Below are 15,540 nucleotides of genomic sequence, written 5' to 3'. Positions count from 1 at the left end.
ATATTTATTTATGGTAGAAATGAGGCAATTAGTGAGAAGAATCCAGATCCAAAAGGACATAATGCCGAGAAAGGGATTGCCCATTTAAGACAGAAATGAAGAGTAGTGAATCTGTGGAATTCTTTACTGCTGGGTGGTGTAGAAGCTGGGTCGTTAAGAACGTTCAAGGCTGAGACAATGGCTTGTTAATCAGTAAGGGAATCACGAGTAATGAGTAAAAGGAACAAAAGTGGAGTTGAGGATTATCAGATCAATCACAACCTCACTGAGTTGTTGAGCAAAATCGATGGGGTAAATGGCTTACTTCTGCCCCCACGGCTTATAGCTCAATGCTGGTTCTCTTGCTGTTTGGTCCATATGGATCATGGTTGACAGTGCTGTCGTGATTCCAGCCCTCGTATATGGTCTGAGACGCTTACTGTCTACAGCAGACACCTCAAGGCACTGGAACAGTACCACTGACGTTGCCTGTACAAGATCCTGCTATTCCGCTGGGAATAAAGACACACCAACACCAGTATCCTAGACAAGGCCGACATCCCCAGCATCAAGGCACTGACCAGCCTTTTTCAGCTGCGATGAGCTGGGCACGTCATCCATATGACTGACACGAGACTCCCCCAAGCAGGCGCTCTACTCCCAGCTTCGATCGGGCAGGTGGACCACAGGCCGACCACAGGCTGACAAGTGCTCCAGTGATACCCTCAGGCCTCATTGGTGAAGTGTGGCATTCCTACACCTGGAAATCACTGGCACAAGACTGGTCAAACTGGAGGAGCAGCATCTGGGAAGGCGTTGAGTACCTTGAGACTTGCCATTGGGAGAAAGTAAAAGCCAGGCGAAACGAGCACACTGCCACACCAACACACCACCCATCCCTTCCCGTGACCACCACCTGAACCAAGTGTAATAGAGCCTGCGGTAGTCACATCAGTCTGTACAGCCCCTATGGACTCACCCTGAGAGTGGAAGAAAGTTATCCTCATCTGCAAGGGACCGCCGATGATATTTAAATTCAAATCATTTATCGACATGATAGGCATGACTTGGAAATTTGTGGATGATGTAAAGATTAGCCTTGTTCTTGAAAGTGAAAAGGATGACTGTCAAACTGCAGGAAGTTACCAATGGTTTGATCCAGTGGATGTAAAAGTGGCAAATGGAATTTAATTTGAAGGAGTGAAAGGTTATGCTTCCAGGGAAGGCAAACAAAATAATACACAATAAATGAGAGATGTGGAAAGTGGTAAAGGGATCAAAATACTTTGGACTGTTATGTCCATGGGTTCCTGAAGGTAGCAGGATTAAGACAAGGTGGTAAAGAAAGCATACAGAATGCCTTCTTTTATGTACAGAATACATAAGCAGGCATATAACACTGGAACTGTATAAAACAATAGTCTGCCACTGCTTACATTTTACACACATTTCTAGACACTGCATTACAGAAAGGGCACCATGGTGGCTCAGTGGTTAGCACTGCTGTCTCATAGTGCCAGGGACCAAGGTTCATTTCCAGCCTTGGGTGACTGTCTTTATTGAGTTTGTATGTGCTTCTTGTGTCTACAACAGGTTTCCTCCAGGTGTGTTCAGCTTCTTCACGCAGTGCAAAGATTCACCACTTAGATGAATGGGCTATGCTAAATTACTGAGTGTCCAGGGATGAGCAGGCTAGCCATGGGAAATGCAGGGTAACTGGGAAATGGTGAGCGTGTGGTTTGGGTGGAATGCCCTTCGGAGGGTCAGTGTAGATTCAGTGGGCCAAATGGCCTCTTTCTTCACTGTCTGAATTCAATGGATTCTGTTCCAAAGTTAGTCTTTCTCACACAAGAGACGATTCACAGGAATGCTGCAAGGCTTGAAAACTGCAGGCATAAAGGAAGATTGGATAGGCTGGCATTGTTTCCCCTAAAGCAGAGGAGGTGTAAGGGTGACTTACTTAAGATGTACAAACTAATTAGGGGTTTGGAAGACTGTTTCCCTTATTGACAGGCCAGTTACCAGGGAGCACAAACTTAAAGTGATTACAGTAGGATTAGAGGGATCATGAGAAAGTACATTTTCCAACCAGAGAATGGCAGTTGTCTGGAATTCACTGTTCGTTTTAGTGGTAAGGCAAAACCTCTCATTTCATTAAAAACAACCCGACTTGTATCTGTACCTGATGTAATGGTCTGAGTGCTGTCTTTCTGAGCCATTAGTTTTCTGTGGTTCTGAAAGTTTCTTTGGAACTTGTTACAACCATCCCATCAGGCAGCACATTGAAGGTTTTCATGAAGCATTCATTAGTGTTCTTGATACTTCTGCATTGTAATTTCTACTTATCTTGGGATACAATTGAATTGTATATCAGTGTCTTGGGTTTGATTTGTCAATGTGTACGCTCACACCATAATGCTGCCTGCACAGCGAGGTCACAAAACTTCAGGAGCAGCCCATGCCATAAGAATGAAACAAGAAAATTATAAACAAATTCACGAACTCAGTTTTTATCATATTTGACAATACAACAGGAAAGGATTACATGATTACAGAGTTGTAAACTCTTCAGAAAGTATATTTGTTTTTCTTTAAAAAAACGATTAAATTACTTATGAACAGTATTCTTAGCAAGGTAAACAATACGTCAAAGGGTGGGTTTAGAACCTGAAACCAGCGCTGGTACGATTCACTGTGTGAGAGCAGTGATGCTTGGTGTAAAGCACAAAGTGCATGTGGCTACAATGTCCCTGCCTCCCCAGGATTACGTGGTCTTCCTTTTCTTGGCTGATGGCCTCTCAAAGACATCGCGCACACCAGCTGCCCGCTGTTTGAAGAACTTGCTATTCTGAGCAGACTCCTGAGCCCATGCTGAGTCAAATGAGGTGGTGTCTTGGTCAACCAGGTGAGTGTATTTGGTCCGTCCCGAACGACCAAAGTTTTTGACCTGGTGAAGGAAGTGAAAAAATTCAAATGCAGTTTAAACAGCAATGAAGCAAATTTCACAACGAAGTCCTGGAAAAATGCAGTCTATCAGCCATAAGATCACATTGAGGCCAGTAAGCTGGCCCTTTGCTAAAGAACAAAGAAAATTACAGCACAGGAACAGGCCCTTCCGCCCTCCAAGCCTGCGCCGATCAAGATCCTCTGTCTAACCTGTCATCTATTTTCTAACGGTCTGTGTCCATTTGCTCCCCGCCCATCCACGTACCTGTCCAAGTATATCTTAAAAGACGCTAACGTGTCTGCGTCTACCACCTCCGCTGGCAATGCGTCCCAGGCACCCACCACCCTCTGTGTAAAGAACTTTCCACGCGTATCTCCCTTAAACTTTCCTCCTCTCACTTTGAATTCATGACCCCTAGTAACTCAGTCCCCCACTCTGGGAAAAAGCTTCTTGCTATCCACCCTGTCTATACCCCTCATGATTTTGTAGACCTCAATCAGGTCCCCCTCAATTTCTGTCTTTCTAATGAAAATAATCCTAATCTACTCAACCTCTCTTCATAGCTAGCACCCTCCATACCAGGCAACATCCTGGTAAAGCGCCTCTGCACCCTCTCCAAAGCATCCACATCCTTTTGGTAATGTGGCAACCAGAACTGTAAACAGGACTCCAAATGTGGCCAAACCAAAGTCTTATACAACTGTAACATGACCTGCCAACTCTTGTACTCAATACCCCGCCCAATGAAGGAAAGCATGCCATATGCCTTCTTGACCACCCTATTGACCTGCGTTGTCACCTTCAGGGAACAATGGACCTGAACACCCAGATCTCTGTTCTTAAATGTTCCCTAGGACTTTTCCATTTACTGTATAGTTCGCCCTTGAATTTGATCTTCCAAAATGCATCACCTCGCATTTGCCCGGATTGAACTCTATCTGCCCAACTCTCCAGTCTATCTATATTCTGCTGTAATCTCTGACAGTCCCCTTCACTATCTGCTACTCCACCAATCTTAGTGTCATCTGCAAACTTGCTGATCAGACCACCTACATCTTCCTTCAGATCATTTACATATATCACAAACAACAGTGGTCCCAGCACAGATCCCTGTGGAACACCACTAGTCACAGTTCTCCAATTTGAGAAACTCCCTTCTACTACTACCCTCTGTCTCCTGTTGCCTAGCCAGTTTTTTATCCATCTAGCTAGCACACCCTGGACCCCATGTGACTTCACTTTCTCCATCAGCCTGCCATGGGGAACCTTATCAAACGCCTTACTTAAGTCCATGTATATGACATCTACAGCCTTCCCCTCATCAATCAACTTTGTCACGTCCTCAAAGAGTTCTATTAAGTTGGTAAGACATGACCTTCCCTGCACAAAACCATGTTGCCTGTCACTGATAAGCCCATTTTCTTCCAAATGGGAATAGATCCTATCCCTCAGTATCTTCTCCAGTAGCTTCCCTACCGCTGACGGCAGACTCACCGGTCAATAATTACCTGGATTATCCTTGCTGCCCTTCTTAAACAAGGGGACAACATTAGCAAGTCTCCAGTCCTCCAGGACCTCACCCGTGTCTAAGGACACTGCAAAGATATCTGTTAAGGACCCAGCTATTTCCTCTCTTGCTTCCCTCAGTAACCTGGGATAGATCCCATCCGGACCTGGGGACTTGTCGACCTTAATGTCTTTTAGGATACCCAACACTTCCTCCTTCCTTATGTCACCTTCACCTAGAGTAAGCAAACATCTATCCCTAACCTCAACATCTGTCATGTCCCTCTCCTTGGTGAATACCGATGCAAAGTACTCATTAAGAATGTCACCCATTTTCTCTGACTATAACTGTGCTAAATGATTAGTTGTACCTCCCCACTGGCATTTCCCCTATACCCTGCAGAAATTTTCCCTTTTACAGATTTGTTAAATCTCATTTTGGAAGGTAGTATTCAATCCTCGCTGTCCATTAAAGCAGTATACACCACATCATTAAAACTGACAAATTTCAATTTGAAAACTTTTCAGTTACTTCCTTGGTAACTGAAAGTTCTAAAGTCCAAATTAAAGGCTTGAATCAAGATAACAACTAAACAAATTGAAAAGGTGGATTGAAATTTTTGTTGTCCTTCCTCAATTCTCATTCCAGCATTCTCCACTTTGTCTTTTCACAAAACGTTCTCACACGTGAACATATGGCCAAGTTAATCATTCTTTAGAGAGTTACCCACTGGCACGAGTCTTACAGGGAGCAACTGCAATTTCTTATTTCCCATGTTTCACAGCTGATGGTTATGGTGCGAACAAAATGCACGACAGAGATCAGACACTTGAAAAAGAGCAGTTTTAAAGTTTCTGGAGGGAGCTTCCATTATATGGTACAGTATTCTGACGAAGACTTCACAAGAAATACAAAACAGATTCTCTCTTTTGAATGCTGACCAAAATGCTGTGCACTTTTCCAGATGAAGCGTAGGTGAGTGAGGAAGTGAATAAGAGAGCCAGTGGAACTTTACTCTTCATGTACTGTATGATCTCAAAGTCCAATGGGTCTCAGCATCTTCCTTGAGTCACCTGACTGCAGGGATACTGATTTTCTAGCTGACCCCTTTATATCCCCTCTCTCTTGTACCCAGGGCTGCTATTCTTTATGAAAGTCCCACCTTCCCCCCCCATAACAAATTTGCAGTCTTCTAACCTGCTCAGAAGCTGCTCCTTATCAGATGGGAGTAGTGCATGAGGCACACACATGTTGGCACCACCAGCGGCTGTACAACATCAAGTAATCAAGATGCACAGTAATGTACCTGCATGACTTTGGGCAAGATGGTCTTATTGAAATGATCCTCCAGTGTCGGGGAACTAAAGTCCCGTTTGTAAAGATCCTCCTCTTCATCCTGTTAAAAAAGAACATCAATTCATTTGACATTCTAATGGGAATTTTACACCAAATAAGTGATGTATATTCTCAATATAGACCGAATCTGGCTAAAGTAAAACAAAACACAAAAACTTCTTCTGTGGTCCAGCGCTGGCTAGAAGACATAACAAAAGTGAGTGCCATGACTGCCTCCTCAACATGCTATCTCTCACGAGGGCCTGGTGCCACATGCAGCAGCAACCCCTTTTGGACTTGACTGAATGGCTATTAATCTTGGCCGAGAGCAATCAGGGTATTTGCAAACTGTCAAGCTGGAGCCCAATCCTGTTATAAATGTTTCCCAGTGTGATTCACTGGATAACGACTATGAGCATGAGCACAGGATAAAGTACTCATGACTAGAAACACAAGGGAATCCTGGACAGCTGGGTCAGTGTTGTATGAGATTAGCCCCACTTACCATAAAGAAGGCTCCTCTGTGATAATACTTCTGCAGGAATTTGTACTTTCCTTTGCTGGCTTTATTGGTAATGGCTTTGCTGTTGGCTCTAAGTTCTGCTCGCCTCTCCTCTTCAGTCAGATTATGCATCCGGTCGATCTCAGCTTTCTCCTTCTCCATGCTGCAACATGGGATGGTAATGAAATGACTGACCCTTTACAAACTCAAACTGATCAATTCATTCACATAGACAGGCACGTGTAGAGGACAAGCAAGACTGACTGTCTGTCTCACAGTTAGAAAAGGGGAAAGAAAATTAATTTTACTCAAAATGAGCATTGTATGATTATAAATAAAGACACACTAAAGAAAGTAATGTACTTACATGCTGCTCAAAGAAATTACCAATTTATTTCATTATGGGAAAATGATTCAGCTATCAGTGAGAGTTGGGTATGCAGTCTGTGTGCTGAACTTGTTGCTGCAAGGGTTTAGGAAATGAGGAGCTGTTATTTAGTGATCAAACACAGTACTCACGATTCCCGCTCCTCTCTGTCCCGCTTGATGCGTTTAAGTTCTCGTACTTTCCATGACTCATACTCCTCTTCATCATTCTCATCATCAGTGTTCAGCGCATCCAGAGCTGACAGCGTTCTCCTGGACTCCTCAATCTCTCGCCTGGCCTCCTCCTCCACAATCTGTAAGGTGACACAACAGTGAGTCACACTGTGGGATGCTCAGCCCTCACTAAAATGATCTTCAACAGCCCACCCCAAACATTGGTATTGTCTCCCTCTATCAATGCCATCTCAAAAGCTGGATGGCTTCCAAAACCCAGCCATATTCCATGAGCCTCCCTTCAGTAAAGTGCTGCCTGCAATAGAACTGCTGCTGGGTGTCCCAGATTCCCTACGTGCGACTTCCTTCAGTGTAGGATTTCACAGCGGGAGTGCAGGCTAAGCTCAGTACCTTCAGAGTGTATTTGCGTTGCTCCTCACTCAAGCGTTTTGCTTCCAGCTCCAGCTCTTTCTGCTTTATGGCCTCGGCCTCACGTTCCTGCACTGTGACACGGTCCTTCCTGGGAAAATCAGAAGAAGTTCCACAAGAGACCTGAGAAGGTGAGCTCACCATGTAAAACTAAAAATAATTTTATATCCCCAAGGCACTTTTGAGCCAATGAAATACTTCTGAAGTGTAGCCATTGTTGAAATTCAGGAAACAGCAGTTAATGTATGCACAGCAAGATCCCACAAAGGGCAAACAGGTAATAATCAGCTGTTAGTTTATTCAGCCCAATAGGTCAGTGTCACTATTTCTGCTCCACCCTTCTTCACCTCATTCCATCAGCATTGCCTTTCATTCTGTTCTCAAGTCTGTCTTGTTTCCCCTTAAATGCAGCAATGGCAGTTACTTTACCTACTCTTTGTGTTGCTCATGTTCAACTGTAATTATCCAGTAAAATGAAAGATAAGCACCTCATTGTGTCCCAAACAAACACCTGCAGGGCAGGTACAACACGGGGTTCAAAGCAGAATAAAACACTGATCCCATCATACTCTCCCAGGACAGGGCCAGCACGGGGCTAGACACAAAGCAATGCTCGTTCTACAGTGTCCGCAGGTATTCCCAGCTAAGTTATAGCATGTGGTTAGATACATAGCAAAGCTCTTCTACACTGTCCTCAAACACTCATGGTGAAAGTGCAGAAAAGGTGAACAGTAAAGAGTCAATTTCACTTTAAATTACTCAAATTGTCCAGCTTCATTCCCAGAAGAGCTTCCCGTAATCTACTCATTTGACAAGATTGCCATTACAACATCAGCCAGCCTGTGCTGACTAAACTGACAAATTTTACCAATTATATTCTGTACCATAGTATATCGCTTACTGTAGAGAAACATAGATTAGCCAGTTTTATACATAGATCATACCTTCTTATAAAGACAGGCTTTAGCCTGGGTTCAGTTTCATCCTCACTGTCTGTATATTCTTCATATTCTGACTCCTCTTCTGACTCCTCTCCAGATCGACCTTCATCCTCCAATTCCAGAAGTTCCAGTTCCTCGTTCTCTCTTTCCTGAGCGCGCTGTCTCATCATGGCTCGACGTCGCTCAATTTCCTGTCAAGAAATCCAGAAAATCCATTACTTCAACTGATCAAAGCTCTCCACGTAGTCACAAAATTCAAACAGGAATAGGGTGGCAACAATGTAGAGCTGATTACCACAGGGACTGGTAGAGGTGAACAGTATAGATGTGTCTAGAAGGAATCTAGGAAATGTGAGGTAGAAGTAAAAGAGAAACATGTTGTGAGATGAAGGAACATGGAAGGAGATTTTTGAGTAGGCCAGTTGGATTGAATGCCTTGTTTGTGCTGCAAATGCTTTGAACGATGAGGCCTTCCTTAGATTCATCTGACAATAAATCAGTTTCTCCCTCCTCTACTCCCTGAGCCTTGTCCAGCCATGACAACCTATCGAACATGTAGTTACTCAGGTGCTGCCTCTCTCCTACTTCCTCATTTAAGCTGCCAAAGGCGTTAATCTGGACAGGTAATTTGAAGCAGGGAGGCATTATGTCCGAATCACAGCACAGCAGCAACAGAACAGCTGGAGTCCCAGTTATTGCTCATGGGAGGCTGAAGCAACACCCTCTGTCTGTCTTGGCTGCAGTAAGCCATCTCAGTAAAGGCAGCTGGACCTTACAGGGTTTTACTCCCAACATCTACACCCTGGGTGACTAAACAACTGGGAAAACAGTTACAGGGCCAGATAACCAAAATCTGAACAGTATCCAACGTTACTGGCTGAATTCGGATTCTTACAGGTCACGTGGGAAGAGGAGTGGACCAGGGGATGGAGCAGAACGATTATACTATTGGTTTTGTAATCCAGTGGGCATGGCTAGTGATCTTGATACATATTCAATCTCACCATGGCAGTTTGGGGTAAACTCACTTAGCCCCCCCAGGTTCAGCTCAACAGGTCAATATCAATTTTTCAGCTCCACCTTACTTCATCTCAACACATCAGCAAATCCTGCTATTCCTTTTCTCACTGGTGTCTATTTAGCTTCCCCTTAATTGGGTCAACGTTATTTACTTCCACCACTCTGTGTTGCCTTTCCTCAACTGTCATTATCCAGTAACAAGAAAGAAATACATCCTAAAGTCCAGACTAGTCAATATCTGGCCTGTGCTTCTGGCAATGTGTCTGGGGTCTGCACAAGGCTTGTAACTGACCCTCCACCTAGTCTGTATACAGGCACTTCACTTCCAGCTCTGACACCTCAGTCTGCCCTCTTTTCAAGATATCATTGGTTTCCTGTTGGTTGTTACCGAGACACTAGTGAGATCCATATTCACCTCATCATCCACTTCCTCCTCTTCCTCTTCACTGGTGTCCTCGCGATCTACATGCCAAGGTTCACCCTCATCCTCAGATTCTGCCTCCATCACTACCTCAGGTTCAACAATCATCCGATGCCTGGCCAGTCTGGAGAAAGGGGAAGAAAAAAAGTCATCTTCCTGCAGAATAACAGTGCTCAAACATTTCTATAACCTTGTCACACGCTCAACACGTTCCAAGTTGAATTCCATACAATGTAATCACTTGTTTAGGTTGCAGCAACAAAATAAATCAGCAGTTAGTCTGTTTTCTCAGTTATTTCGTTTGAGGCATGAATTCTGTCCAGGACACCAGGAAAGAATACTGCAGGATCTTTGACATTCCTTGAGATGGCAAATGGGATTTGGTTAAACATTGCATTTGAAAGAGGACTGCAGCATCTGAAGTGCCATTTATCAATAGCATTGAGGAAGCCTGAGGTTTCCCAGAGAGTGGTCCAAAGCAAAGGAGACTGAGCCCTTGTAGGGACAGCACATAAGAAAGACTGTTGAACTTTAACCTCTGTTCCCTTTTTTTGACTTAATACCAGGAAGGACTGCAATGTTAACTTTTCACTTTGTTTCTCTTTGTTCTTAGTATAAGCAGAAAAATAAAGTTAAAACTAAAGTATTATCGATGTTACTACTTGTACCTAAGTACCTATGATTGTGACATGTGTGGTGGCATTACACAATTTTCACTGTACTTCTGTACTTGAGTACACGTGACAATAAAGCTTAAAACAAAAATCAAATCAATCATGCTAAAATGTCAGATAACAAAATGTGAGGCTGGAATAACACAGCAGGCCAAGCAGCATCTCAGGAGCACAAAAGCTGACGTTTCGGATGAAGGGTCTAGGCCCTAGGGTCTAGATGCTGCTTGGCCTGCTGTGTTCATCCAGCTTCAAACTTTGTTATCTTGGATTCTCCAGCATCTGCAGTTCCCATTATCTCTGATGCTAAAATGTGAGCTTGGCCTATGTGCTCAATTCCTAATTAGTAACAACAATTCTGTTTTTTTTAAGTCCTCTCACTAACTGAAGGGCACTGAAACTACTGATCAGTTCCCATTACCATCAATTGAGGACAAACATTTTATCCAGACCCTTCAGGATCTATGTAGCTCAGTATCAGGCAATGCGTTTAAGGGAGGAACCAGGTCATTTTCAGAAACAAATAAAAATAACATAAAACAAAGAATGGTGGACCTTTGAGATCTGAAACACAAAAATAGGAATAGCTGGAGAAACTCAGCTGGTCTGACAGCATGTGGTGAGAAAAGGGTCAATATTATGACTTCTGAAGGAGGGACACAAGTCAAAATGTTGATTCTGCTTTCCCAAAGCTGCATTTCTCCAGCAATTTCAATTTTTGTATGTCATACATAAAAATGATCTTGGGTTTGCCTGGCAGGACCAGAAGCTTCAGATTCTCTCACCTTTCCTCTACATCCTCAGAGAGTCGGTTTTGGAGACGTTTCAGACGAGGGTCGTTTGCCAGCTCCTCTGGCACCTCAGGCTCTGCCTCTGCATCCTTTGGCTTCTTCACAAACTGGAAGTCTTCCTCCTCTTCATCCGAGGACTCCATTGGCGCATAATCAGGTCGCTTACCAGAGACATAGCGCTTGACTTTCACTTTTTCCATCGACACCTCACCTGGCACAAAAGGGAGGTGCATTCAGCAAAGGCCATTACTACAGTAACCACAGGGTCATCAGCATTGTGATCCAAAGAAGCCCAGTTGCTAGCGCTCCTATTACAGTTTGGCCAAGACGGGACAAAGATTAATAGCACTATGGACAAGATGTCACAGAGAAGAGTTTAACAGAGAACGTGGTTGGCATGGATTGGCTGGACCGAAGGCTCTGTTTCCATGCTGTATGACTGTCAAGAGAAGGAGAGCACCTTAGAGGTAGCAGTGGACCAAGAATGAAGTGGTGCAAGCAGTTTGGCTGAGAGGGGTAAAACAGTGAGGTACTCAAGGAAGAAAAATTGCTTGAGGGATATTAAGGCGCAATTTGGTAATAAGGTGAACCAGGGGCTGCAGCAAGTAGCTGATGCAATTCCATAATTAAACTGTGAAATTCCACAAAGAAATTGGGGCATAGCATTTATTCAACTATGGTTGAGAACAAGTGCAGCGATAGGGGTCGCACTGTGTGGATCAGAGATGGCTGAGTGTGTTTTAGATTGTGTCTTGTAAACACTCAGTTACATGTTCATCAATGTAGCTCTGAGAGAAGGAATGCAGCAAGTTCATCCAGGTTCAGCAGTTCATTTTAGGGTCAGGACCAAAGGAACACAAGAGGTAGTAATGAGGGACAGGTGTTGAGGGGAAGGAGGGGCTGGACACTGAGGCTAGAGGGAACATCAATTTGAATAGCACACCAAAAATGTTTCAGCAGAATGCAGCTTTCACTGGATCATTGTATCCCTGTGTATTCCAGTCACCCCCAGCACTGAAAGCCCGAGGGAGTGGGTGCTCCTGTACCAAGAGCCCATGGGAGGGGTTTGTAGCTCCCTGTACCGACAGCTGGTGGGGGGGGGGGGGGGGGGGGGGAGGGGGTGTGAGGGTGTTACTTATTCCAAGAGCCCAGGGGATGGAGGAGGGGAGGTCTCTGTACCGACAGCCGGGGGATTCTGTACTGACAGCTGGGGGGGGGGGGGTGCGGCGGGATTCTGTACCGACGGGTGGGGGGTGTGGGGGGGTGTGGGGGGGTGTGGGGTGGTGGGGGGTGTGGGGGGGTGTGGGGGGGTGTGGGGGGGTGTGGGGGGGTGTGGGTGTGGGGGGGTGTGGGGGGGTGTGGGGGTGGGGGGGTGGGGTGTGGGGTGGGTGTTGGTGGGTGTGGGGTGTTGGGGGGGGTGGGGTGTTGGGGGGGGTGGGGTGTTGGGGGGGTGGGGTGTTGGGGGGGGTGGGGTGTTGGGGGGGGTGGGGTGTTGGGGGGGGTGGGGTGTTGGGGGGGGTGGGGTGTTGGGGGGGGTGGGGTGGTGGTGGGTGGTGGTGGGGTGTGGTGGGGTGGGGGTGGGGCGGGATTCTGTACCGACAGCTCGGGGGGGGGGGGGGGGGGTTGAGATTCTGTACCGACAGCTCGGGGAGGGGGGGGGGGGAGATTCTGTCCCGACAGCCGGGGGTAGGGGGGGGGTTCAGGGTGTTACTTATTCCAAGAGCCCAGGGGATGGAGGAGGGGGAGGTCTCTGTACCGAGAGCCGCGGGGGGGTGCGGATACTGTATCGATGGGCTGGGGGGACTCGGTTCCACTCACCTTTCTCATTGAGGACGGGCACGGCTCCGGCCGTGGACTGAATCGGCGGCTGCTTGGCGTTCAGGCTGAGCGGGGCGGCCATGGTTCGCGCTGCAGCTTTCAGAGGCCGAACTCAAACAAAACAACCTACACAACAACCACAAGATGGCGGGCAGGAGTCGCGGAGTGATGACCTCATCAGGGAACTCGCCTTATTTATGCCTTTGGCGTTTGACGTCACTGCACCGGTCACGCGTGTGGGCGGGGCTTTGTAGGTGGGCGTGGTTTGGATATGGGCGGGGCTTGTATAGGGCATTGGTTGGGCCACCTCTGGAGTACTGTGTCCAATTGTGGTCTCCCTGTCTGAGGGAAGATATTATTAATCTTGAAAGGGTGCTGAAAAGATTTACAAGGATGTTGCCAGGTTTGTGGGTTCAGTTACAAGGATGCGTTTTACAGGCTGGGGCTATTTTCCCTGGAGCATCAGAGGCTGAGGCTTATAGTGGTTTATAAAATCATGAGGGGCATGGGTAGGGTGAGTAGCAATGCGCTTTTTTTCTAGGGTGGGGCAGTCCAAAACTACAGCGTATCGGTTCTTAAATGAGAGAGGAAAGGGTTGAAAAGGACTTGAGGATACATTTTTCACGCAGAGGGAATGTATGGAATAAGCTGCCAGAGGAAGTGGTGAAGCTGGGTACAATTACAACATCAAAAAGGCAACTGGATGAGTCCATGAATGGGAAGGGTTGAAAGGGATATAGGCCAAATGCTGGCTAATGGGACTAGATTTACTTAGGATACCTGGTTGGCATTGACTTATTGGACCAAAGGTTCTGTTTTTGTGCACAACGACCTTACGGCTGTATCTACCGCACTGTCCAATAGTCATTTGAGGGTGTAAATGAGAAGGCTGTCTGCTGGTAAGTTTTATTTAAGGCAAAATTACATTATTATTTAAGTAATTTATGCCAAAAATGTGTATACCCCCACATTACATTTACATTGATGATGTGAACCTCTTAATTATCTATAATATTTGACCAATCAGCACATTCCTGGTCCCGTTTGGTGTCAGACGATAAAAAGTTTCCTGCATATAGAAAATGAACTGTGGCAGCCAGAAGGAAACCAGCCTGCTCATTCTGCTTACACTGGCTGAAAAATGAACCATTTTGCCGCACCTATTTTCTACTTTACCACATCTTCAGATGATGCAGAAGCTCAGAAGCTATCCAGATACCTGTTAATGTCAAGCTGAACCTTCCACCAAAGAAAAAGGCTATTCAGCCCACTCTGACTGTGCTAATAGATGCTCACTTATTCCCCTGTAAACTTTTCCTCTTCAACTAATTGTCCTTTAAACCTTTCGGTGGAATCTGACTCCACCAGGTCTTCCAGATATAAAAATCCGCCAAATATAAAATATTTCTGCTCATCTCCATTTTAGCTCATTAGCATCTGAGTACAAAGTTTACCTGATGGGATTTTATACCAAAGACCGGCTGACCTTCCCAGTACTCAGGAAGTAAGAAAAATAAGAAGCATATGTCAGGTATAGATGAAGTGAATCCCTTGAGGGGATTAAGGGGACCCATCACTTCATCTTTGCACCCTCCTTACCTCACACCTTCCCTTGACCTGGGCTGCGAGAATGGCTATTTATACAGCTGCAGTAGCTGCTCTGCATCCAAAATAGCCGCCCCACTGTTGCTATTGCCTTCCCTTCGGTCACAATAATCACTTACCCCACATCTACAACAACTATCATGTGGCCATTACTGCCTACCCTGAGCCTGAACGTGGCCTTCTTAATGGTCACCGTGGCCTTGCATACAGCCAAATAATGACCTCCTCCGCAAAGGCCACACTGTAGCAGCTACTGCTACTTCGGCAGTTACATAGTACACACAGTGACCGCTACTGCTTTCCCCACGGCAGCAATGGTGTCTCCCGTGGAAACTACTATTTTCATGACAGCCACAGCCTAATGGCTGCTCCACAACTGGAATGTGGGGAGGCATCATTAAATCCAAACCAGCGAGACGCCTGTGATTCTGAGCCCTGCTGTGACTGCACATTCACCTTCAATTTTTCTGGGTTCACTGGTCGCATGCCCCACCAGATACAAAATCGAAGGGCAGAAGTTGGCAGCCGTCATGACTCTTCACGTCATTTACCCTTGAGGTCTCACTGACAAAATACAGCATTCCCCCAGACACCTGGGAATCACTGGCCAAAATGGAGGAGGGGCACCCAGGAAGGTGCCCAGTATCTCGAGACTTGCCGTTGGGAAAAAGTGGAAACCAGGTGCAAACAGCAAAAGGAGAGCGCTGTCGCACCAACCCTTTGAGTGAGCACTAACTGACCCAAGTGTAATAGAGCCTGTGGTAGCTGCAGTGGTCTGTACAGCCACCTACATACAAACCCTGAGACTGAAAGAGAGTCATCCTTCTCTGCAAGGGACCACAAATGATGATGATGATAATGATAATGATGAACCAAAGGCGGTTGAACAGTGAGCTGTCAGGCTTCCTGCTGGCTGAAGCAAATCAGGAGAGCAAAAGGAGGATATGGGATAGCTTTGGCAGATAAGGAATCCAAAGAGATGCTACAAATTCATTAAGTGCGCAAGAGCAACTAGGAAGAGAATAGGAAACTTT

The 15,540-nt window shown here is 45.8% G+C and overlaps 1 protein-coding gene across 1 annotated transcript; it reads right to left on the bottom strand.

Annotated features, from left to right (window-relative positions):
• Positions 1 to 2,473: 2,473 nt before the first annotated feature.
• On the bottom strand, positions 2,474 to 13,068 carry mfap1 (microfibril associated protein 1). The gene is made up of 9 exons (XM_048520694.1): positions 12,902 to 13,068; positions 11,078 to 11,294; positions 9,616 to 9,745; positions 8,184 to 8,371; positions 7,222 to 7,330; positions 6,790 to 6,950; positions 6,274 to 6,433; positions 5,740 to 5,829; positions 2,474 to 2,926 (listed from the first exon to the last, which is right to left on the bottom strand). The coding sequence occupies exons 1-9, from the start codon at positions 12,981 to 12,983 to the stop codon at positions 2,744 to 2,746; spliced, it is 1,320 nt and encodes a 439-aa protein (XP_048376651.1). The 5' UTR covers positions 12,984 to 13,068; the 3' UTR covers positions 2,474 to 2,743.
• Between the last annotated feature and the right edge of the window lie 2,472 nt (positions 13,069 to 15,540).

The sequence above is a fragment of the Stegostoma tigrinum genome, chromosome 36, assembly GCF_030684315.1.
Source record: "Stegostoma tigrinum isolate sSteTig4 chromosome 36, sSteTig4.hap1, whole genome shotgun sequence".
NCBI lineage: Eukaryota > Metazoa > Chordata > Chondrichthyes > Orectolobiformes > Stegostomatidae > Stegostoma > Stegostoma tigrinum.
The sequence above is the reverse complement of the archived record's forward strand: the minus strand, read 5'-3'. Positions and strand labels throughout refer to the sequence as shown.